A 22,546-nucleotide genomic window follows, 5' to 3' on the forward strand; every position below is an offset into this window, starting at 1 on the left:
TTGTATGATTTAACTATTACTTCTTCACAACTTTAACCTAGTTTGTGCCTCTTAATCTCTGTCATGTGTGCTCACTCATGTGTTTAAACAAACCTATAAGGATTTTCTAACCTTTTAAGTTAGCTGACTTTGAAGGGAGTTGGTTGCACTTGATTTTATTTAGGCATTTAAATGAAGAAATTTATTTTTACCTGTAAGAAACATTTTGAAATCATTCGTTCTTGTCATTTCACCTCGTAACTGAGCACTGCTTTGCATTAGTCCGTCACCTAAAATACTAATGACACACTGCAAAATTTGTAATAGGATGTGAAAGTGGGATATGGCTGCATGAGACCCGGTTCTATAAATTAGCCTAAGTCATGAAACCAGCTTCCTCTTCAGAACTTCATTACAGAAATCTTTTGTGTAATGAAGTCTGGCATATTGATCTGTTAAGGCAAAGCAGCTGGTGAATGATTTGCTGGTTATCTCGGTGGCTTAGCTCACTGTTTACATTCCTCATACTGAGAAACACCGCGGTCAATATCTGCTGCGTGTGTCAGAGGAGACACATCTGTGGACAGAATGGGGAAGTGTCACCAAATACTTTGGCATGTGAAAACGCAAACGGGACATCAAAAGAAAAGATGGGACGGGAAAAAAAAAAATCTATCTGTTGAATCCTAAGGTCAAAGGTCAGATCTGTCACGTGGTTGACACCAGGAAGCTGAGATGCGGTTTCTATCCCCGGTCACTTCCCTTCTCTGTACAGTCGAGCAGAAACGAGGATCTCTCGACTTCAATGAGCGGCGTTATCAAGGATGATAAGAATCACAGAGGAGCAAGAGTAAGTACAGAGATCCAGTTCAGAGACTAGAAAGAGTTTTATGATAATGTTTTTCACTTTGCCACGAAAAGCTCCCATTTGATTTAGCTTAAGGTCCACAAAAGCAGAGCTTTATTGGGTGACTCTGAGCTTTAAACAATAATTTTGAACATTGTTAAAAAAATGAGGTCGCCCGATGCGTCTTCAACCATCGATCTACGACGATCAGCTCCACTTATTTTAGTACGCCTGGGATCTGTTTATTTTTGCAATGTCTGCTATAATGCATTACATGTTTATATTTCTACAGATTTCCCAGTGTCACTGCAGTTGTGGTGGACTGTCAAAATAAAATCTCACTGGGCCTCTTCCTGCATCTTTCTCTCATTCCAGCAGTAAGTTATTGGTTACTTTTCCTACAGTACATAAAACAAGAAACAGCAAAACAACAAGCCCTTTTTGAATCACTAGAAAGTTGCACAAAGATCTTTTTTTAAGGCAATTTGTCACAAATAGCTATGACTTTTGTCAGTACAAAAACGGTGCATATTTTTATTCTTTTTGCAGTAAAAATCAAATTAATTATAGGTTTTCAGAAATTTCTAACCTACATTTTTCACTGCACGACCAACCAAGAGACCCAGTTATCTAGAACATGTAGGAGGAGCCTGTTATCTGGTTCAAGAAAATATTAATCCAGCTCAGCATGTCACAAATGATCTTCAGCCTGAGCACATGAAACCAAGGCAGCATCAAAAATCATAAAGTAAAATAAAATTATAATATAATCAGATCTCTGCTGCACGGTGGCGTTGTTGGTTGTTCTGTGCATGTTCTCCCTGTGCATGTGTGGGTTCTCTCTGGGTACTCCAGCTTAGTCAGCTGGTCCTGCAAGGATAACCGAGTACAGACAATGGATGGCTGACTAGTCAAAGGCTAACAGAATTTTACAAAGAATTTAGTGCTTTTTCTTATCTAGGGATGTCCCAATCTGGGTTTTGTCTGTGATGTCAATCACACCACTTAAAGACAAGGTGTTTGATGGTAAAAAGCTCCAATTGTGACATTAAAATTTCTAATATCAATCGCATATGCTTGAAAATACTCAATAACCTTAGTAACAATTCTACATTTCTTTGGTATCCCAAGGAATGCTTACAATCATGAATGTTGAAGGTTCTTCTTTTCTTGCCAGCAACAGATATTTTGTCCCATCTGAGTTTCTACAAGACGCCCTTAACATGCTGCTTAAATATGAGGCAAACAAGAAAACTGCAAAACGCAATCAATTTATTAAAGATAAATCAAACTCAACGGATAGAGATACAATAAACCCCATTGTAGCTCAGAGTTTGAAGAGTTAGCTTAAGTTTGGCTCGTTTCCTTGGTGTCGTCATCTGATGTGTAGATCATTTGGCTCGTAGCATATTTCAGCGTGGCTATCAGTTAGTCATGTGAGCTTTGCTTTGAATGCTAGAAAGTGTTTTAGTTGCTCTCTGTGCAGGTCTAAATTACACTGATGCCTTCAGTAGCCAATACAGTCTCTCATTGTGTTCTGTTTAGTTAAGGGAAATGGAAATTCATTTAAATCAATGTGTTTGTGCTAAGATAAAGTCTTACAAGGTGTTTGCACAAGATGAGTTGATCATCATTGGAAATGGGTCGATCAAAACCTGTGTGGTCAGTCAGCTGACCTCACAGACACACCTCACCGACGATGGTCAGATGTTCCAATATTGATCGTTTAAAAATGCCTTGATCAAAATCTGACCTGGAATTAAGGAGTGGATTCTGGATGTTCTCTTTTAAAACATCTATCTCACTTTTATTTTTTTAGCTTTGTCCCCATACATGACATTCACTTTCAAAACAACAGCAAATGAGAACATGTGCATTCTGTGGAAATGTAAAGCAAACATTTTTTTACAAGCTACTTTTGAAATTTGTTTTTATCATAATAGTCATTTTAATTAGTTGCACTAATTAAGTGTCATCTTGCCTTCCAGGTCCTGATTACAGGAGCGTTGTCATTTCTTCAGAGACGAGCACAGAGACTGGCCATTGACCACAGACTGCCGTTTCTAAAGGGCCGTTTTGGTATTGTGGTGTAAGTCAAAATGAGACTCCTATAATTCAGTGTGCTACTTTGTTAGTAACATACTTCTCTTATATTAATAATACCTTTTCACAGACCTTTGGATACAATAGGCAGCCTCAGTAACCGCTGGTCCTATGGCTTTGCGTTTGGCGCAGTGTCCAGCAGCGTTCTGTTGCTTTTTTCTGAGCGTTACATCCCCTTTACAGTCCCACCGTGGGCCAGAGGTACTTCCTGTTACTGTTCTATGTCATCACCATGTTCTGCATGCAGTGTTCAATTAAAATCCCTGACCCATTGCTGTCTGCTTACCCTCAGCGATAGTGTACCTTGTCGGAGCTTTGGAAGTGGGTCTGGTGTATTTCCCATTTTTCGCCTGCCTGTCCACACCATTCAGAACAGTCGGTGCAGTGCTGGGGATACTCTACTCTATAACCTGGTAGGCATTCAGTACTGTGTAGTAGTAAGATAGATTATGGTAATACTTCGTATTTAATGTCCCAGCTGCTGTTTCTAGGATTGTGATCACCGTCTGGGATACAGCCACCTGTCCTCATGGAAAGGTTGGTAGCTAATAAAACGTAAGACGCTGCAGTGGACCAAACATCCAGCTTCCACTGGGCTTCACACAAACATACACTACCTGCTCCATGGTTGTTCAAAGATATCTGACAAATAGTTTGGCTGTTTATTCTGTGTGATTTCAAAGGTTTTGGGTAAATACCAGAAGATAATTTTCCAGTGGCCCTGCATCCTCTCGCTTGTCTTCCTCTTGGGACGATTTATTTACATGCTGGTTAAAGATGTGCGCATACATCTGCAACTGGAAACAGCGGTGAGTGTGACGAGCTTGTAAACTGAAATCAGTCCATGAAAAACTGTGTGTTTGCTGTGGAGAAAAGAAAACCCAATATAAGACTTCACACGAGTCAGAACACGATGTGATTTCAGGGCATTGTTTTTATTTTTGCATAATTCTGTTTTAAATGTTCTTTTTAAAAATTATTTCTTGTTACAAGAAAGCTCATTTTTTGAAACGGTAACAAACAGTTTTGTGCGTAACTGTGCCTTATCTGTCGCTAGGATTCGGAAGAGCTGATTGATCAACACCAGGTAAACCACATTAAGAGGCTTCTGAGAACACCACAACAAAGGTAAATCGCACATACGGATACCATCTTTACCCTTAATGTTCATTCTCATACGCACAGAAGCAAAACAGAAGCACATTATGAGTAAGAGGCGTGGCAGAACTTTAATGTTTTACAAAATTTGTCTAAACTGTCTACATTAAGTGCAACTTGAAACAAGTTTCAATGTTTGTTAAGAAACAGCACAACAGGTCTTAGTTATCTCTTAGTTCTCTCCCAGAAGAAATCACTCAGACTGCAAACAAATCAATCAGAAAAAAAAACTGTGAACGTTTCACATTGACTTGTTCACACTCCATTTTCAAACCTACTTTCTGTTTTTCAGTAAACCCCTCAGCTGGTTCCAAAAACGAGTGTATGACTGGGACCCGTACTTCAAGTTTCCAAACAGGATCATTGGCACATCCATTATATCCCTCATAGGCCTATATATGGTACAGAAGGAAAAAAAAGAACAATAAAATTTGTAAAAGATGCTCATTTGATCTTGCGATCACCTTCACCAACAAGTTATTTCCGCTTTTATGTGTCTTCTTGGCTATTTTTCTAGATGACGCTAGCAGACTACAGCCTCAGTGACGTTGTCTTTGACCAAGTAGAGTACTGGAAGAATACATTAAGAAACATTACTGACTCTTGCAGCCAGACACAAGAGTTGGGATACATGATAACGCAGATGGAAGAGTTTATCTACGTGGCCAGGAGTGAGTTCCTCTATCGTCATGTCAGAAGAGTGAATTTAATTAAGGACTCTTAAAATGTTTTGTTTTAACATCAAAATCGTTCTGTTGGTGCTTAACTCTACCAGTGTTAATACTGGAAATAAATTGGGAATGACAGTTTGATTAGATTAAATTAATGCTAACTAATAGAGCACAGACACTTTATATTTGTGACTAAATTAGTTGATCATTTTGGTCTGTTGTAGAGTGCTGGCTTGCCACCACCATCTTTGCCAGTTTGAACTCGGTTGCATACACCTTCCATATATTAGAATGTTACAGGTAAGATGGAAACACTTCAATAAAACATTTCCAATTAGAAATAATTAAGCAAAAAATGTCAAGGTAAGTGAATTAATTTGATCAGTCTGAGCCTTGGGAGGTAAATTCATCTATTTGCTGGATCTGTGGTTATTCTCAGTATGATCTTCTGCCTTAGGAAACACTTAAAGAGACTTTGGAGGGGTCAGAAAGGTTTTCTTCCAGAGAAGTTCCACAATCCTAAGTCTGCTGTCAGCGTTGTGAGTAAAACACACATAAACATGAACATTCAATGCCATTTTAACAATAAGGGTCACAGTAATGGTTTGGTTGAGGAACATTTTTTTATTTTGTACAACACAAACAGACTAGAAAGCAAATGATTTGTTGATTTGAGCAGCTCAACTTTGTTTATGTATCTTTTGAGTGTTTTTAAGCTGGTTGCCATTGTTAGATGTGAACTTATTCCAGTCTGGTGCAAAGTGACTTTGGTTTCAGTTCACATGTGTTAGGACATTAAGACTACTTGAGCATGTGGCACACATAAGGTCACTTAGCCTTTTGGAAAAACTTGATTTTTAAGTGTGAACAAGACATTTTGAGCGAGAGTTTATTTAAATGTTTAAGATGGAGAGCTCATTCTTCTCAAAATGCCAAATGTTTAAATTCACAGGCGTCCATTGCGAGATACTCTGGATGGCAAATAGCTTTCACGTTATGGGGTAAGCCTTTATTTGTTTTATAAAAATGGAGACAACTCATGGGTTTTAGACCAAAATCAAAAATATTTCTGTGAATCCTCAGAGCCAATGTTTGTGTTGTGTAATAAGCAAATGATGAGAAAGCCATTATTTTTTTTAAAAGAAAAATCTGTAGGATTTAAATTTGCAGTTTGACAATAAAACTATTCTTAAAAGTTTATATCCCTCATATTTCCCTTTAGGCTACCTGATTGTCCATTTTGTCTACTTCCTGTTTGCCCTTCTGTTTGCCTACTTGCTCGTTCTTCCCATACAAAATGGGAAAGTACTGACCATGCTGTCAAACCTGGGACTCATTCTGTAAGGCCACTTCCCCTGTGGTTATCTGTGCATAATGATGGATTCTCTCACTGACTCTTTTCTCATGTGTCTCTCAGTCTGACCATCGGAATGGTGGTCGGCTTGGTGATTCTCCAGGTAGTTCTGGTTCACATCTTCTTTCTTCAGGACAAAATGTCCCCCAATGATAAGGAGAAACCTCTGGCTCTCAACAACAGGTATGCATGTTTTGGGAAAAAGGGGGGAAATAGTAGCTAAACCAGGATACTTTATTCAACAGTGAATAATAAGTCGGAGGACTGGGAGCGGTTGTTGACAAAGGGCAAACGCTGATTAGATAAACTCCAATGAAGTGAACATGTCAGACGCCATAAAACAAAGACTTCCCCGTTATTGGTTCCCTAGAAAAACTAGATAACTAAAAAGAAAATTCCAGAGTGCCATTGTATATCAATTACATTATGTAATCATCTTGTACAGTCAAACATGTCTTGTTCATCCTAACCAGATTTACAAAACTTTTAATCTAAATGTAATGGCTAGTTATTTTCAATAGCAACAGTAATCTCAAAATCAACTTTTTTTTAGCTTTTTCATCTGAATCATACCTGGAGAGTAAATGTATAACCTCACAAAGTGCTGACTAATTCAACAAAGCTCCACTTTGGAGCTGCAATCTCCAGCTAAGTTTCCACTTCACAGAGCACCTCTGCGATTTGCCCACACTGCTCCTCCAGACTAGCGGCAGCAGCAATTAGCAAACACCTGGTGGAACTGCATATCTGTGACGGAAATAGTAGGAAATTCTTAAAGAGAATTTGCAAAATCAAATTTCTTTTAAGTCTTGTTAATATATACAGGACTTGTATGAAAACTGAACAAAACATAGTTACTTGGTGGTGCTTTAAAATGGCACCAAGTGTTTGGAAAATGCATAATACCACCTCTTTAATACCAACAACCAAAAATGTGGGAGAACGAAAAAAGGCAAAACAATCAAAAATCTGACCTTTCTCTCACTGTGCTTTCCAGGAAGGCGTTCCACTGCTTCAACTACTTCTTCTTTTTCTACAATGTGGTGATGGGGATCAGCACCTGCATAATCCGCCTGCTGTTTAGCATAGTGGTTGGAACGTGGTTGGTGTCCCGCATTGACCGAACCATAATGCAGAGAGGATATGAAAACCTGGATGCCGGTGAGCTTAACTTTTACTAGAAACAAGAGGTAAAATCATGTACGTTGACTTCAGGTTTTTAAGTATATTTAGCTGTCAAATCTAAGTCTAGACGTATTTCATGTTTAAGATTCATTTCCTAGCCTGGTTGGCTGTTGAAGAAAATTATTTCCGATCAAATTCACGTTTTGTATTTGAAATCAATAACTATTTTTGCAAGTTTAAATTTGATCAGAATCAAACACTGAATCATTTCACAGGAAATGAATGCTGGTTGACCCACTTATGGAAACTTGGGGTGGTAATGCAAAAATGTTGAGTTTGTTAAATTTATTAGAGGTAAGATCAACTTTGGGGTGACATCAGTAAAACATGTTTTGAGTGATTAGCTGTAACATGAACTAACAACTTTAAAAAAAAAATTAAAAATAGCAAGAAAGCAACCTCACTGGGTTATTTTTGACCTGCTCAACCATGATTAACCCAGAAAATACTCTAAATTATTTGAAGAACATATATTTCTCTGTATTTAATCCTCACTCTCGCTCGTTTTCTGTGGATGTAACTTTTTGCTTCAGGCTACAGTACATGGATAGGGATGATCTTTGCAGATCATTACCACAACAACCCAGTCATGGTGTGTTTCTGCCAGCTTCTGGTTTCAAGCACAATAGAGAAACACAATGCGACTGCTTACGCCACATTTGACAACGCTCAATCAGGTTGGAAAAGCACCTTTTCGCATCATGGCAGGCCAACATATTTGTACCTAAACTTCATAATCATTTTTGGCGTATTTGCTCTTCAGCATCCCCACTCAACAGCCGAGCCAGGAGGCGTTGGGCGTTGCTTTACACCCTGTTGAAGAACCCTCCTCTGATCCTGCGCAGGAAACAGCATCTTTCCACAGCATCGTCATCATCGCCCACCCAGATGGAGACAGAAGTCCGGGCTTGGGTCATGGCATCACAAATACAGAACCAGCAATCGGCGCCACAGGGAATACCGGAAATAATAATCACAGCAGAAGAAGACTGTTGAAAAAACAAAACAAAAAAAAAACTGTGTGGCTCAACAGAATTTTAAGCTGTTGAACAAATTGGATCAAATTACTTAAAACTGTGGCAGATTCTGACTTATAACGGGGAGTAGGTGTTTTCACGGGCATTTGAATTGCTAATTTATTGCAATTTCTTTTGAGCCAGCGATGACACAAGTTAACACGGCTGCAGAAGTGAGCCGACTCGTTTTAATAATTAACTGTGGGAGATTTCAGAGATGTTATGTTGTTGTCTAAAATGCATGTGTTTGTTCACGGTTGTTGAAAGTATGTCACTTAATTGTCAATGCAAAAATAATTGTGAGGTACAAAAACAGTTTACAGTGGTTTTAAACAGCTTTAACATTTTTCTCTTGTTTGCTACATGAAAAACTTGTCAAATGTGTGGAATTGTGGATTCGTCTGAAACAATCCTGTTTGTAGAGCTGCTTCCTTTGTTAGCCCAGTACTTATAGAAAGGGTCCCACGGTTCTTCCTGGATGTCTTGCAAAATCCATGAAGGAACATTCTTACAAAGGCCCTGCCTTTTGCTAGTTGTAAATAAGAAATTGTTCTTAATCTCTCCTAACTGCAGTTTCATTAAAAAAATGTTTAATAAAAAAATATAAATAAATACAGAATGACAGTTACTTATTAAACTGACAAGGTGAGTAACCTTCTCAGAGAGAGAACCAGGCCTTCAGGGAATAAAATGGAAATAAGAATCCAATGTAAGAATACCATAAGTAGTGCTCTGATTAAATAAGACCAATGTGATCTCTTTTTTTTTTTGGCATCTATGAGCTATGAAATGTGTGACAGAACCAACATGAATGCCGAGACTTACAGATGCATTTAATCTGACTGAATGCAAGTTATTTTGGCCAAAAATGTCAGTCTCTAAATGAACAAAGTATGGCAGAGAAATACCTCAAAAAAAGACTTCCAGCTGTGATACCATAGATGGTGCTGAATAAAACGTGCACGCTGGATGTTCCAGATTTTTACTTGCAATTTTTTTTTTTTTATGTATCTCTCTTCTCTTGATTATTAGCCACAGCTTTGTTCTGGTCCGTCACAAGAAATCCCGAAATAGTAGAAGCTCGTGTTCCATGTGACACATGAAAAGATTTAATTTAGCTAAACCCTGTATCTAAATGTTACTGATAGTTCCCAGAAAGTCACACTGTGAATGGTGAAGCAAACTTTCACAGAATGTTCAGAGAACATTTCCGGAAAATGGGAAAATATGTAATTTTCAGACAATGTTTATTCCAATGAGAGTTGCTTATAGAAGCTATGACAAAGCTTTTATATATAGATATAGTCAATGTTTTTACTTTCAAAATAAGCACAGTAAATGCATTGAAACGCAATAGTAAAACTAAAAGTGGGCTTTGACAAATGTAAAAAAAAAAACATTAGCACATTTTTACATATTAGGAAAATAATACTGTGGTAATGGTGTGTTTTTAACAAGGCATAAAAAGTTAAAGCAAGTGTTTGTTTTTTATGTAAAAAATTATAATAATTTCTTTTAAAATTAAAGTTTAAAATTTTCACATTTAGGGTTGTTTAAAAAAGCAGACCAATCAGGCGCCGCGTCTTTGAACTTTAGGATGTCAACCTTTCCTTCCGAGAAGAGAGACAACCGTTCGGCTTGCTAACCTAAATTAAAACAGGTAATTTTCACATTTAAAATAGGAAATTGCCGCTTTACTGTAATGTTTTGAGTTTCATATTGTAAAACAGTCGGGTACGTTTGTTTAAAATTATCTGTAGTTCGAGATGAAGAAGTTAGTTCCATTATAAGATTGAAACTAAAAATGAGAATTAGCCGCTAAGGAGCTAATACAGCTAGCTAACATTAGCAAACTGCGACGCTATTCACGTGGCAAGCTGTTTTCCCTCAGTAAACCAAGTTTGCTCTGGTTTTGGAGCCGTGATAACGCTAACATCATATATCTTATACACAAATAAGGAGTCTTAAACGTTTTTAAAATAAAATATAAAAATTTGTAATTCCCCGAAAAATAGGTTTTGATGCTAATAAACTACCGCGTTTCTTTCAGGTAGAAACTCTACATAATTATGAAGATCGAGGGTATTTTTGAATAGATTTGTCATTTTCTAAGACTTTCCCTAAAACCTGCAGTGTTCGAAAAGTGTGACAGGTTCTAAATTAATAATTAAAAGCTTTTGGCAGAAATGGCTTAAACCAGTAATGTTAGTCAATTTATGCAAATACAACTCTGTCTGATTGAATTGCCACTGCTTGCATTTCATCTAACAGGGCTGTTGTGTTGCATGTTCATGATGGAAACAAAAATTCAATAGGGTCCAGAGTTTGTTTTTTTTTTTACTGTTGTGTTCGTATACTTTACAATATTTTAGCCTTGTCTTGTTTTTGTGTTTCAGACTTTGCCAATTAAGATGTCAGACAGTGAATCCATAAAGAAAATGTTAATGGCTGTCCTCCAGTCTAGTAAGACTGGTGTGTCAGTCAGTAACCTCCAGTCTGAGTATCGCGCACTATGTGGAGAGTTCATCCCACTGAAAAAACTCGGCTTTTCAAAGCTAGAGGACTACCTCCGAAGCATTCCCTCAGTGGTGAGGCTGGAGAACCGCATGGGAGAGGTACTGGCTCATTTTGCTTTGTTCATAAACAAAGCAAACTTGAACCACTGCAATTGCCAGAAACGTCATAGCCTTATTTTACTGTCCTAATTTTTTACAGTCCAAGTAAATCCAGTACCTAAAAATGTGTTCAAAACACTTTGCAAAGTTACTTGACAACTTTTGGGTAAACCTGTTATTGCATCTGTTCTGTAGCTGAGATGCTTTGCTACTGTGTTGGAGGAAACGGCTCACATTGCTGAGCTGGTTGCCAGGCAGAAGAACTCAAAGAAATCCGGACGCTCACAGTTCGTCAACTGCAAGATGAGATACAAACCCTTCAATCCCTACATGCTTAATGGTATGGGACATTTGTTTTCATTACCTAAATTACAAGAAGTAAAAGCTTGCAATATTTTTTCTCTGCGTAATGAAATATTTGTTTCACTCTTTACCATGATATTATTTTTATTTATCTTATATTTAAGCCACAGTTCTACTATTTTGCTTGCATTATGCATTAGAGTCCACACTCCACAAAAATGTGAACTATTGTTGAATTTTGTATTAATTTTATTTTTTGAGGCCTTTTGAAGACAACTTGTATTTTATATACATTTTACAAGGTTTCCACCAGAAAACTTGCTAAGCCCTGTGGTTGGGCGCTTGGCAGTCATTCATCCAGCCGCTCGTCGTGTTTTTGAGCTAAAAAATGTTTAAAGTTGACAGGAAATTTGAAAATATCACAAGGTAAGTATGCCTTATTGAACGATTAGAAGATTAATACCTGAACACAACTATAAAATCTTTAAAAAATGCAAACATTTTAAAAAGACTTTAATAAATAACCAATGCTCAGCCTGGTGGGGTCACAAGTAAAGTCTGGTGGCCTGCCAGGCTTATAATACACTGGGGGAAACCCTGTTTTATTTCAAGATGAGCTGATCAGGCTCAGTGCGGCTGATGACAAAAAAAATTCTCAAAGGACTACAAAGCACACAAACTAATTTTGTTTGAGCCAATCAGTGCAGAGTTGCCCAGCTTTAATCACCGTCCTTTTTCTCAGTAACTCTTTGCTCCTTTAATTGTTCTAGTGACTCCACGGTCCTCTCTTCGCCAGCCGTCTGCTGGAAGATATTCGAATTGGGCGGGAAACCATTTTGGAGCGCATGGCGGACACACAATGGAACGTAGAGTGACGTCTCCGTCACCAGCTTCGAGGGAAAATGTCGTCCATAGCAGGTGAACCTGTTGCAGCACATTTGAACCTGTTTAATTACTTTTTAAGCAATTGTGCATCCAGATATATAAATGGTCATTATCTTAAATAAAAAAAATGTAGTTTATATGCATACCGGTCTGAATTTATACTAAAGGCTAAAACAATTTATGTAAAGACAATTAATGGTTTTCAAACTATAAAATAACGGGATGAATATGAATATTCCTGTATTTGTAAGCTTGTACTTAAACGACTGTTTCAACAGGAGAGAAAATTCTTCTACGAGCCCCACAAACAAGAATCCCAGAGGTAGAATTATTTTATTTCCCTCCCTCCCAATTTAATTCTTTTAAGTTCTCTCCATTTTAACATTCATACTGTTTTCGGACCAGCCATGTGACTGCCTCTTTCATATAGGTTTCCAGTTTTACACTCTTGCCCAGCAGGTGGTGATGCTATGCTGATTTAACACCTGAATATTTGAGGAAAGTTTGAGCTCTCCCCTGGAATTTCACATCTTTTGTGTGAAAGTGAACAATGGCAAATTCCTTTACTCTGTTCTCCTTTTCTTTCATCTTCTTGTGGTTGATCTCACGATCTTGTTTGACTTCTGTTTTGTTGCTGAGCACTGCTGACCTTTACAGGCCTTAACAGAATACAGGATAGTATAGGAGTAGTTAGAAAATTGCAAAATACTACAGAACTTGTTGGTTTATTCAAATTTTTTTTCTTGTAGCTTTTTGTCTAAAAACAAAACTGTTTAGAGTTTCTTTTGGTTAATAACTGGAACATTGATTGATACATTTGATGATTATTCTTGATTTGACAAAATGTAAGGTTTATCTCTTGTTTCATAATTGGTTATGGTACTATGTTTATATCATGTAAAGAACTATTGCTGAAACAAAGGTAAAGCTCACAAGACGAGTTCATGAGAACGAGATTGGACTAAATGTTAAGACTTTCAAGGAAAATTCAAAGATGAAGTTTAAGCTGCAAAATGACTTTATTTATGTAGTTTTTGCCACAAACTCTTTTCTGATTTCTTTGAGTCTTAGGACAATTAATGGTTTAATGGTTTAATTAATGGAACTACACTCGATTTGCAGTAAACTTAACTGTTAATAATAGAGAGCGCTGTGATTGTACATGCAGGCTGGTTGCAGAACTTTTGACTCGTTTTGTCCCATTTTCAGCAGGTCCTCCGAAAGACGTCTTGGTCCCCAGTAAACCCCAGGTACTTTATTTACCTGCTCAGGAGTTTCTTCCTTATATTTAAGCGCTGTTGCACATTGTGTTGAATTTTCTGGTAGTTAACCAACATGGCCAGTGAGATTAGGTGTATCAGAAACTGTCCACCTATATGTAGGAGCACATGCAATATTAAGCCACATTCCATCGGTCATATTGACATTGACTTTCTTCATGCAGACTGATCTGGATCGGTATGACGCGGAACTAGTGCAGAGTCGAGTAAAGCAGCTTCTGGAGAAATGGCCTAGTGGAGTGTGGATGTCCAAGCTGTCGGATAAGTACAGTGAAATGTTCAGTCAGAAGCTCCATCCTCAGGCACTCGTCGATCTGGAGAAGTGGTCGCATATCTGTTCGGTGAGCCACTTGGGATGAATTTATGCAGCATTATAACTACAATGGTCCTTATGGTAGTCCTTAGATTGAAACATCCACACATTGTAGGCAATGTGTCAGTGTCATAAGGATGCTAAAATAATGAAGTAAATTTCCAAGTGGATGGATGGACTTATTTCATGTTGTAAAACAGGAAGATGTGCGATTTCTTTTTTCCACGAGACAGGAATGTTAACGAATGTCTGAGCAATCTAAACAGAGAATCCACATCGTGCCCTCACACATCAAGCAGATGAATACATGTAACTGTTTTTCCACAATGACAAAAAACAGACAGATAATGAAGTTAAGACACTTAAAATTTCTCTTAATTTATGGACGATTCAGCTGTTGTGTCCAGAACGCAGTGTGACAGGCTCTTCCTGGTCCACATGGATCTCAATTGTTCTGAAGGCTGAATCTGCTCTTTGTTCCCACACTGGAGACTCGAATTACAAGCCCCAGTTCAACCAAAGTTTTGAAATCAGGGAACATTTCTTTTCTTGAAGTGATCACAAGGTGGCAAAACTCTGAACAAGTGTTGTTTTTTTTTTTCCCCAATTGATTAAATAGGAGGAAATCCCACAGCTAGCAATCAGTCCTTCTGTACCAGTTTGTGACCTGTAGTGGTCAGACTGGTACAAAGCCTCCATAACTCTTCAAAATGCTGTCAGCTCCTGTATAGCGAGACGCATTACAATGTTCAGGTCAGAGATTATGCTCTTATGGGAATTTTTTTATTGATTTAGTTACTTCAATGTTGAACTTTGTGCGTGAAGTTGAAAATGTCTGCGTGTCTGCACCAACTGGTCAGGTGTGTCAATTGTACCGTCTCAAAATGATGGTTGAAATATTGCTTTAACTCATCTCCTGCATGCACCACTAATTTCACTATTAGGAGTTTTGATTTGTTGTGGCGTGTCACCCTGGCACCGCGGCCTTTGAACCAAATCATAACAGCACTGAAAAATTCTTGGGATTTTTATTTATTTATTTTAAACTTCTGTGTTGCGTCAATTCACCACCATTTTCACTGAGTTATGTGTGTAGGGTTTGATATTGTCCCTCCTACTAGTTTTGTACATTTTTATTTTTTAAGGTTTTGTCTGATTTCAGTCTTTGGGTTTTGTTTCCTTTCAGGTGGAGAAAACTTTCACCAGTAACCGTAGCGACCAACTCATCTACCCTCCTCTCTCTTTAACCCCCCCAGTCAAGCCCGTCATCAATATCAACCGTTCCTCTCCAGGGTCAGATCTGGATTCAACACATGTTTCTTCTCGTCCGTCTACACCTCTTCAACGGTCTCCATCTAAAACTGGAGATTCCCCCAGAAGCCCCTTGGCTGAGCCCACCTTCATTTTCCCTCCACAGTCTTCCCCCACTGCTTCGAGCAAAGCACTGCCTTCAGTGACTTTACGCAGCCCTGCCCCAAACCCAGCTCTGAGTTCCCGACTTCCCCGGAGTGGTAATCACACAATGTCTTTTGACGGCGACTCTAAAATTCACGTTTCTCCCAAACAAAGCACTCCTCCTTTAGCTCCCACCTGGACTGCCCTCTCATCAACCAACACTTCCCCCGACCGTGATGTGTTGCCTCTCTTGAAAGCCACGTTCTCTTCACCTTCCAGTTCGGTTTCTACTCCTCCATCGACACCTGGTCCTGCTGTAGTGTCCGATGACATGCGTGAAAAAATAAAGGAGCTCCTTTCCAAGTCTAGTCAAGGTCTGTGGGCCGATGCACTGCCCAGATGTTTCATGGATGTGTACAAGACCCCCTTCCCTGAAGAGATCCTGGAGAACTTGTCGTCGTTGTGTGATATATGCACTGTGGAGTACCCTTTCCCACACAACAAGAAGAGGGTAAGAAAATGAGACAGATTTAGCATCCTTTGTGGCAACCTCCCATTGGTTTCCTGCTTACTTTGTTGCGTTATTAATACCATTTTTGTTCTTTCTGGGACTTCCATTTCTTTTAAGGCCATTTTGTACTACTCGTGTCAAGTTAATATGGACCTGACAAACAGCCAGCAGACTCTAATCAGCCCCCTCCCTTCTGGGTTGGAGGCACTTGGTCCTGTGGTTCCACCGCCTCTGACCCCGCTACCCGAAGACTGTCCCTCTGTGTTGGTTACTGAGGCTAAGAGCACCAGTGCTCTCACCATCCGGTATAGTGCATTATTTCTAATTACTTTTTCAGACTTTAGTGCAGTTGGAATTGCAGCTGTGCTTCACTTTTTATTTCATCTTAATAGAGTAAAGCTTACTTTTAAGAAAAGTAATTTGGCCCGACAAGCATTAATCACAAGTCTTAAATGGTGTTGTGGCAAGACTATATAGTCTTATATGTAGTTGTTTTTCTCTGTTGATTTTTTTTTCTGCCAGACTAAAGTTTATCATGCAGACATCTTTGTTGTGTTCTGTGACTAGCACTAATTAGCTGCTAATGTTTCCTTGCTAGCTTGTTTGCATCTATCATGGGTAAGTGCAAATTTATTGTCAGTTGGCTGCATGATGTTCTTCTTCACCATTGGCTCGCTTCTGTTGCCATTGGCAACCCAGAGTATGCTACGTCCATTCTGTTCAAAAAAGCTTGACACTGCGGGGTTTAAGGCTTTAGAGAGCCATAATGACAAAGCTGGTTCACAATACAGACCCCAGGAATGTCGCACTTTTCCTCCCATGGCATGGCTAAAGCTCCCCTGAAAACAGTCAGCGCTGCTACTATTAGCACTGCTCTAAGAACGGCACTTACCTGCTTACCTGCTGAAGAATTTTTGATATAAAAAGTTATGATGGAGGGAAATAAACCTGAGAAAAGGAGTAGCGTATGAAACCAAATGTGAGTAGAGGCTTTTATCTCTCTTCAGGTATGTTGGTAACAACTACTCAGATGCTCAGGAAGCCATGGAGGACATCATGCAGACCTTCTACAGCCGAAACTCGATGAAACGTCCCGTGTCTAACCCAGCTGTTGGTCAGCTGGTAGCAGTCAGAGGGGAGGACGGAGATGAGGTGGCCAGAGCGCAGGTGACAGAGATCTTGGACTCCAACAAGGTCAAGGTAACTGGCTTAGTTTTCAAGACGTCTCTCAAGTCACCTCGGCAAAAGTAGTTTTTCATATTTAACTTTTTCTATTTGTTATATAAAAGCCAAAGCTTCAACTTCCTTGCATTTTTTGCAAAAGCAGAAAAAGGTATATTTTCAAGAATGTTTTTCAAATGATTCATACATCCTGCTCTTTTAAGGCAGTGTCTAGATGTCCATTCTTATCCTGCAACTTGAAAGAAAAGCCCACTAATCCTTCAACTCCTAAAAACGCTGCTTTAACCTAATTGTTTCTGTCTATTCTTAGAAAAGTGAAATGATTTCAACATTGTTGCCACAAATATGCTGTTATCTATAAAAATCTGACTCACTGCTGTGTTTGTTGCCCAAATAGAAATGTTGTTTTCTCCCCGTTTTTCTGCCAGGTGTTCTACATGGACTATGGCTTCTCTTTAGAGATCAGTCAGAACAGTCTGCTGGAGCTCCATCAGGACTTTCTCTCGCTGCCTTTCCAAGCTACAAACGTCAGGCTAGCAGGTGCAAACATGGTGGAAATGAACCAAAAACTCAAACACCTTGCGCATTTTAAGTCACTTGTAAATATTAGTCGTTCATTCTGCATCACATCCTCGTTGTCTTCCTCCTGCTAGAGTTGGAAGCGTTCAGCTCCCACCCACAGGTGCTGTCCACCTTGGATAAACTGGCGGTTGGAAAGATCCTGCGGATGGAAACCTTGAAGCCAAGGCAACACAACGAAGTGCCCACGGCGCTGCTTTTTGACACCTCGCTAGATGATGATGTGAACATCAACGCCATGTGCCTGAAGGCTCTGCAGGACAGTACGATGAATAACCCTCTGTCTGTATGTTCACAAACCAAAATCACTCTCGTACAAGCTTTTTTTTTTAGAACTCAGTCACACAAAATGTCTAATATAAAGTCTTTTGTTTCCTCCAGGTAAACGTCGTCCTTAAAGATGTGTTTGTAACAAGTGTGTGCGCAGATGGGACCATTTTCTGCCAACTCCCCTGCAGAGGAACAGTCAGATTGAGAAGGTTACTGGAGAACGTGGAAGCATTTTTCACCTCCCAGGTAGACGGTGTTTTCATCTAATGTCTAATTTCCATGAGATAAAAAAGTTTTGGAGTAAATTGGAGTGAGTTGGACTGAATCGTGTCTTGATTTAATGAAAAGAACCTGTGATGGCAAGTTTGAATTGTGGCTAAATTCTCTGCATTGTTGTCAGCCTGTGAATAATTACATTATTAAATGTTCCTAAAAGGTCACATCAGAGTCCCTGGTTTCCAGTCCCTTCTGCGGAAAGTTCTGTTTAGGCCGTTACGAAGACAAATGGGCCAGAGCGGAAGTAAGAGCTGGACTATTAACATGCTTACAGAGAAAAAGCTGACTTTTTTTGTTGTTGTTGTTGTTGCAATGATTTTTATTCAAATTGCAGATTACGTACATGCATGAGAACCGCGTGATGGAGATTCTCTTCACTGACTTGGGCATCACAGCAACTGTCACATTCACTGATGTTCGAGAGATTCCTCGACATTTTCTGAAGGATTTCATCATCATCCCGCCACAGGTTTGATATTTAATAAAAAAAAAAATAGGGCTCCTCATAGATCTGCTTTAAAACCATATTTTTAGTCCATCTGCTTCCTGTTGGGTAAATTTTCATATTTGTCCTTTTTTTGTAGGCTGTTAAATGTCGACTGGCTGACCTCACCGTTCCAAAAGAAGGCTGGAGCCAGGAACCCTTTTTGCTGCTAAATGAGACTCTTCTTGCAGCAAAAGAGCTCAAAATGAAGGTAGTGTCTGTCTCAGTTGCAGAAAATGTCCTCAAAGAGTTTAGGATTTCAGGTTTAAAAATTCAAATTAAGTCATTAATTAATATATGTGACTGGTGAGATCTAAATCATCTTCTGGTATCTTTTGGTTTTTATGAAATGCATAAAATAAATAAAAATGCACATTTGGCTTTAACCTTGATTTATTATTATTTTCCCCTTGCTATTATTTCAGATATCCAAATTAGAAGAGTACAAAGGAGACAGAGTGGTATTTATGTACCTCTTCGAAGGTGGTGACGGTCAGAAGCTTGACGAAAGCATCAACCATCACCTGGCTCAGTCAGAGGTGTGGCAGAAAGTTGTGTCACGGAACAACACCACAGTCACCAGCACTCGCAGCAACATTGTGGACACAGGTAACGTTAGACATTAACGGTGTTGTCACACCTCATAGTCCGGTAGACTCGGTTCGATTGGGAAGCAAAATTGCAACATTTGTTAAACTTTCAGCTGGTGTGGTTTGCTTCCACACTGCAGTGTCAAACAAACCAAACCTTTTCACAAACCTGTTCTTGTATTTACCCAGAATGTCCTGCCCTGTACTTCGCTTCATGCTTTTTGAGCAGTCTCTAGCCCACTAGGCATCTACATATTCATTCAAACCGCACCAAGGTTTGAGGGCACTTTTTAGGTCCGCATCAGAGTTCGATCTGGCATTCGCACCCTCCCTAAACGAACCAGAGTTTGATTAAAGCAGAACAAACAGAGCAAATGTGAATGCACCCTGAAAAGAAATCCTTCTGATGCAGATTTTTTGTTGTTGTCGTCTTGTAGATCTCAGTTCTCTTGTGGAGAAGTGGACGCTGGGAAACCCGGTCCCAAGTCCCCCCATGAAGACCTCATCTGTGCCACGTGGCAAAGACGATGCAGCCGTAAAGGCAGGAACGCAGCCACTCCCATTACCCCCTCCACTAGACCTTCCACAGGTGTGTAGCATTGATTGTTTTCAGCATGTGAGCAAGTTAAATATACAAACGTATAATGTCTTTTAATAAAGTAACACTTAACTCGTTTGCTTTGGTTGCCTGTCTGGTTTAGCTAGTCAGGGCTAAATGTGAGTTTGCCATGGGAAGGCATTTTTACTTCAGTGGTTTAAGGGGTTGAGTTTTGCACTTTGAGGTTCAATATATGTTGAATAAAACCATGTTAAACACAAACCATTGCTGTTCATATTATACTAGGATTCCAAACACTCCAACATGCTGCTCCGCTCTTCTGTTGGCTCTTACATTAGTTGTGAATGCTTTTGGGCGTCAGGAACATTTTGTTGACCATTGAAGGTAGTTTACCTTCTTTTTCTCATTTTCTATCAACCTCCAGGTCAAAGTATAAAAAGTCAATCAAAATATTAAAAACTTGGGATTTGCCGTCCCATTTTTTTTTCTTAATGTTACGTATTTTTTTCTTCCCTTCATGCTACATTTGGCATTGACTCTGCAAAAGGTGATTTCAAAACAAATTGAGGGAAGATAAGGCAGTGGACTTTTTATTCTAATATTTTGTCATTGTAGCATTGTACCTTCCTGTTTTAAATTGGACTAAAAGAAAATAATGAAACTTTTGAAGATTTAAATGTAGTGCTCAAAGTGTTTTGATTGAGCAACTCCAGCTTCTGGAAAGTTTAGTACTTTCCTCTGCTTCAGCAGCTTTTTCAGACAGAAAAAGTTATCAAAAAATCTTTTGCTATTTAAAGATTCTCCATTTTTGAAATATGGAAAGTTACGCATGTAACTGTGATTCTATGAACCCGTACTGACCACCAGAGGGCGGTGCTGAAAGCACTGGATGATTGGATCATTGATTCAGTGCTTTCAGCACCATCCTCTGGCAGTTAGTAGGAATGAAATGGACCTACCATACATTCATTGTACTTTAGTACCAACTTACCCATTGCCCGGTGCCGGTTCGGAGCCTGTGGACCTCCCCCTGTTGTAGTAGAAGCACAAAATGATTACAGACACAGATTTACACAGTTTTCTTCCAAATCCACATCTTATTGTCTCCTTCCTTTCTTTTCAGCCTGGTCAGAACATGGATGTCTTTGTGCCAATGGCTTGCCACCCAGGTTACTTTGTGGTACAGCCTTGGCAGGACCTTCATAAACTTGAGGTGTTGAGGGGAGAAATGGTCCTTTACTACAACCAGAGCGGAAATACAAGCACAACAATGGACATCCAGAAAGGACAAGTCTACGCTGCCAAATTTGACAAGAAGTAAGTAAACCTAAACCCCAGGAAGAGAAAAAAAAAAAAAGATGTTAAACGCAATTGTATGAATCAACAACCAGATCTGAAATATAGGATGTTCTTCTGCTGTTGTGAGGTTAGTTGATTTATTGATGTCAATCTCTGCTCAGTTGGCACCGCGTGCAGGTGAAAGGGGTTCTGTCCAACGGCTTGGTTTCTGTCTATGATTTGGACTACGGTAAGCACGAACTGGTCCCTCGCAGTCTAATCCAGCCTCTGATAGAGGAGTTCAGACAGCTGCCCTTCCAGGCTATTGCTGCACAACTAGCAGGTGAGTTATCAACTTTCTTTTAGGTAAATTATTTACAATATCACAATCAATCATCAGAATAATCTATTGAAAAATCGATTACCAAAATAATTGTTGGTTGCAGACCTAAAAGTCATGTTGTAATACTGTTTACATTTTAAAATCCTAACCATTTGAGCTATTTTCAGGACAATTATTGATTTTTTTTTCTCATGAATAATTGAGCGCCAATAAACAAAGAAATCATTGAATAATAAAGTCCTAAGGAGTTTTAAATCTACTTGGAGTTGGAAAGATTAAAAAAAAACCATTGTATCTGTATAATCCTCCAGGTGTGGCACAGCGTCAGTGGTCAGAGGAGACGTCTTCGTTGTTCAGGAATCACGTGGAGCGGCGAGCGCTGGTAGCGCAGGTGGAGAGCGTTCAGGAAGCATCAGAAGTCAAAGGTGAGCTGTCGGCTCGCAGGTTGACGGTTTACCTGGTGGACACCTCATCGGAGGAGAAGGACATTTGGATTCACAGCATCATGGCCGACATCGAGAACGAGCTGTCTTCTGCTGCGAGCTAGATGTCCACACAGACAGTGGTAAAGTAAGCAGACTTTTGGGCTCTTAGACAGTTGTATGAACACACAAACTACTTTTGTTTTGATTCTTTCTAAAGTAAAATGCACGGAACGACTTTTACTTTGGAAGGAAAAATTGTACTTCCTCTGCGTTTGCTTGTTCATGTTGTTTTGTAGGTGGCTTATAATCAGGCTTGATTTACATATGTGTGAGTAATTTTCTAATATTTGTGATATGTTATGGTCAGTAAAATTTGTTCAGGGAAGGATTTACATTTCCATTATTTAAGAACATGGATATTGAATTGTCAAATATGTCAGATTAATGTGTGTTTCTGTTTGCTGTGGTTTATGCATGCAATACTCTACCTTTTGGGGAATATGTGTCTTACAAACTACTTCAGTATACTGCATGTGTGTACATAGTTGTTGAATTGTCATTATGGTTCATATCTCTAATGTTTTACTTTGCTTGAAAAAATGTATTCACCGTGATTTTTGTTAAGTGCGAGTTAGTGATTGCAAAGAAATGACAGAATACAGTTTCTGTAAAAACAAAATTTTCAATAAACTTTGGTGATGCATCAGCGAAGGACTGCAGCTCTGTTAGTCTAATTTACCCACTTCACAACTACTCACCAACTCTGCTCTGGAACGGCTGTCCATGCCTGCTCGGAGACGCAAATGTAGTTTTTCTAGTTTGAGTCGAGTGAAGAAGCATTGTAACAGTGGTAGGGATAAGCATATGGACTTAAAATGTTAATCTGACCTGGCATTTTTGGAATTACGAAAAATATTTAAATTTCATCAGTGGTGGTGGTAACAA

The 22,546-nt window shown here is 39.1% G+C and overlaps 2 protein-coding genes across 2 annotated transcripts; both read left to right on the forward strand.

The window, feature by feature from the left end:
* Positions 1-290: 290 nt before the first annotated feature.
* Positions 291-9,292, forward strand: stra6l (STRA6-like). Its single transcript, XM_014969483.2, has 18 exons — positions 291-829; positions 1,119-1,203; positions 2,815-2,915; positions 3,000-3,130; positions 3,222-3,342; positions 3,421-3,466; positions 3,613-3,738; positions 3,987-4,057; positions 4,380-4,488; positions 4,605-4,758; positions 4,983-5,058; positions 5,216-5,297; positions 5,711-5,759; positions 5,981-6,098; positions 6,176-6,295; positions 7,110-7,273; positions 7,831-7,974; positions 8,061-9,292. Exons 1-18 carry the CDS (start codon positions 804-806, stop codon positions 8,291-8,293), a joined length of 1,956 nt encoding a protein of 651 aa, XP_014824969.1. The 5' UTR covers positions 291-803; the 3' UTR covers positions 8,294-9,292.
* Positions 9,293-9,891: 599 nt separating this feature from the next.
* On the forward strand, positions 9,892-22,312 carry tdrd7a (tudor domain containing 7 a). The gene is made up of 21 exons (XM_014969481.2): positions 9,892-9,973; positions 10,710-10,928; positions 11,124-11,268; positions 12,002-12,149; positions 12,395-12,438; positions 13,326-13,366; positions 13,561-13,737; positions 14,896-15,615; positions 15,733-15,920; positions 16,623-16,815; positions 17,226-17,337; positions 17,451-17,662; positions 17,758-17,892; positions 18,083-18,166; positions 18,257-18,391; positions 18,507-18,617; positions 18,832-19,015; positions 19,434-19,585; positions 20,679-20,872; positions 21,016-21,176; positions 21,488-22,312. The coding sequence occupies exons 2-21, from the start codon at positions 10,725-10,727 to the stop codon at positions 21,721-21,723; spliced, it is 3,576 nt and encodes a 1,191-aa protein (XP_014824967.2). The 5' UTR covers positions 9,892-9,973; positions 10,710-10,724; the 3' UTR covers positions 21,724-22,312.
* Positions 22,313-22,546: the final 234 nt, after the last annotated feature.

This window comes from Poecilia mexicana, unplaced genomic scaffold, assembly GCF_051168715.1.
Source record: "Poecilia mexicana isolate PSO_F unplaced genomic scaffold, ASM5116871v1 scaffold_2, whole genome shotgun sequence".
Classification (NCBI taxonomy): Eukaryota; Metazoa; Chordata; class Actinopteri; order Cyprinodontiformes; family Poeciliidae; genus Poecilia; species Poecilia mexicana.

Excerpts from the sequence above, each read along its gene's own strand:
- stra6l (XM_014969483.2), top strand. The coding sequence starts at position 804 with ATGATAAGAATCACAGAGGAGCAAGA. Across the intron at positions 4,489-4,604 it reads CCCTCATAGGCCTATATATG|ATGACGCTAGCAGACTACAG; the intron begins GTACAGAAGGAA and ends CTATTTTTCTAG. Across the intron at positions 7,975-8,060 it reads ATTTGACAACGCTCAATCAG|CATCCCCACTCAACAGCCGA; the intron begins GTTGGAAAAGCA and ends TTTGCTCTTCAG.
- tdrd7a (XM_014969481.2), top strand. The coding sequence starts at position 10,725 with ATGTCAGACAGTGAATCCATAAAGAAAATGTTAATGGCTGTCCTCCAG. Across the intron at positions 12,439-13,325 it reads CACAAACAAGAATCCCAGAG|CAGGTCCTCCGAAAGACGTC; the intron begins GTAGAATTATTT and ends TCCCATTTTCAG. Across the intron at positions 21,177-21,487 it reads TATTGCTGCACAACTAGCAG|GTGTGGCACAGCGTCAGTGG; the intron begins GTGAGTTATCAA and ends ATAATCCTCCAG.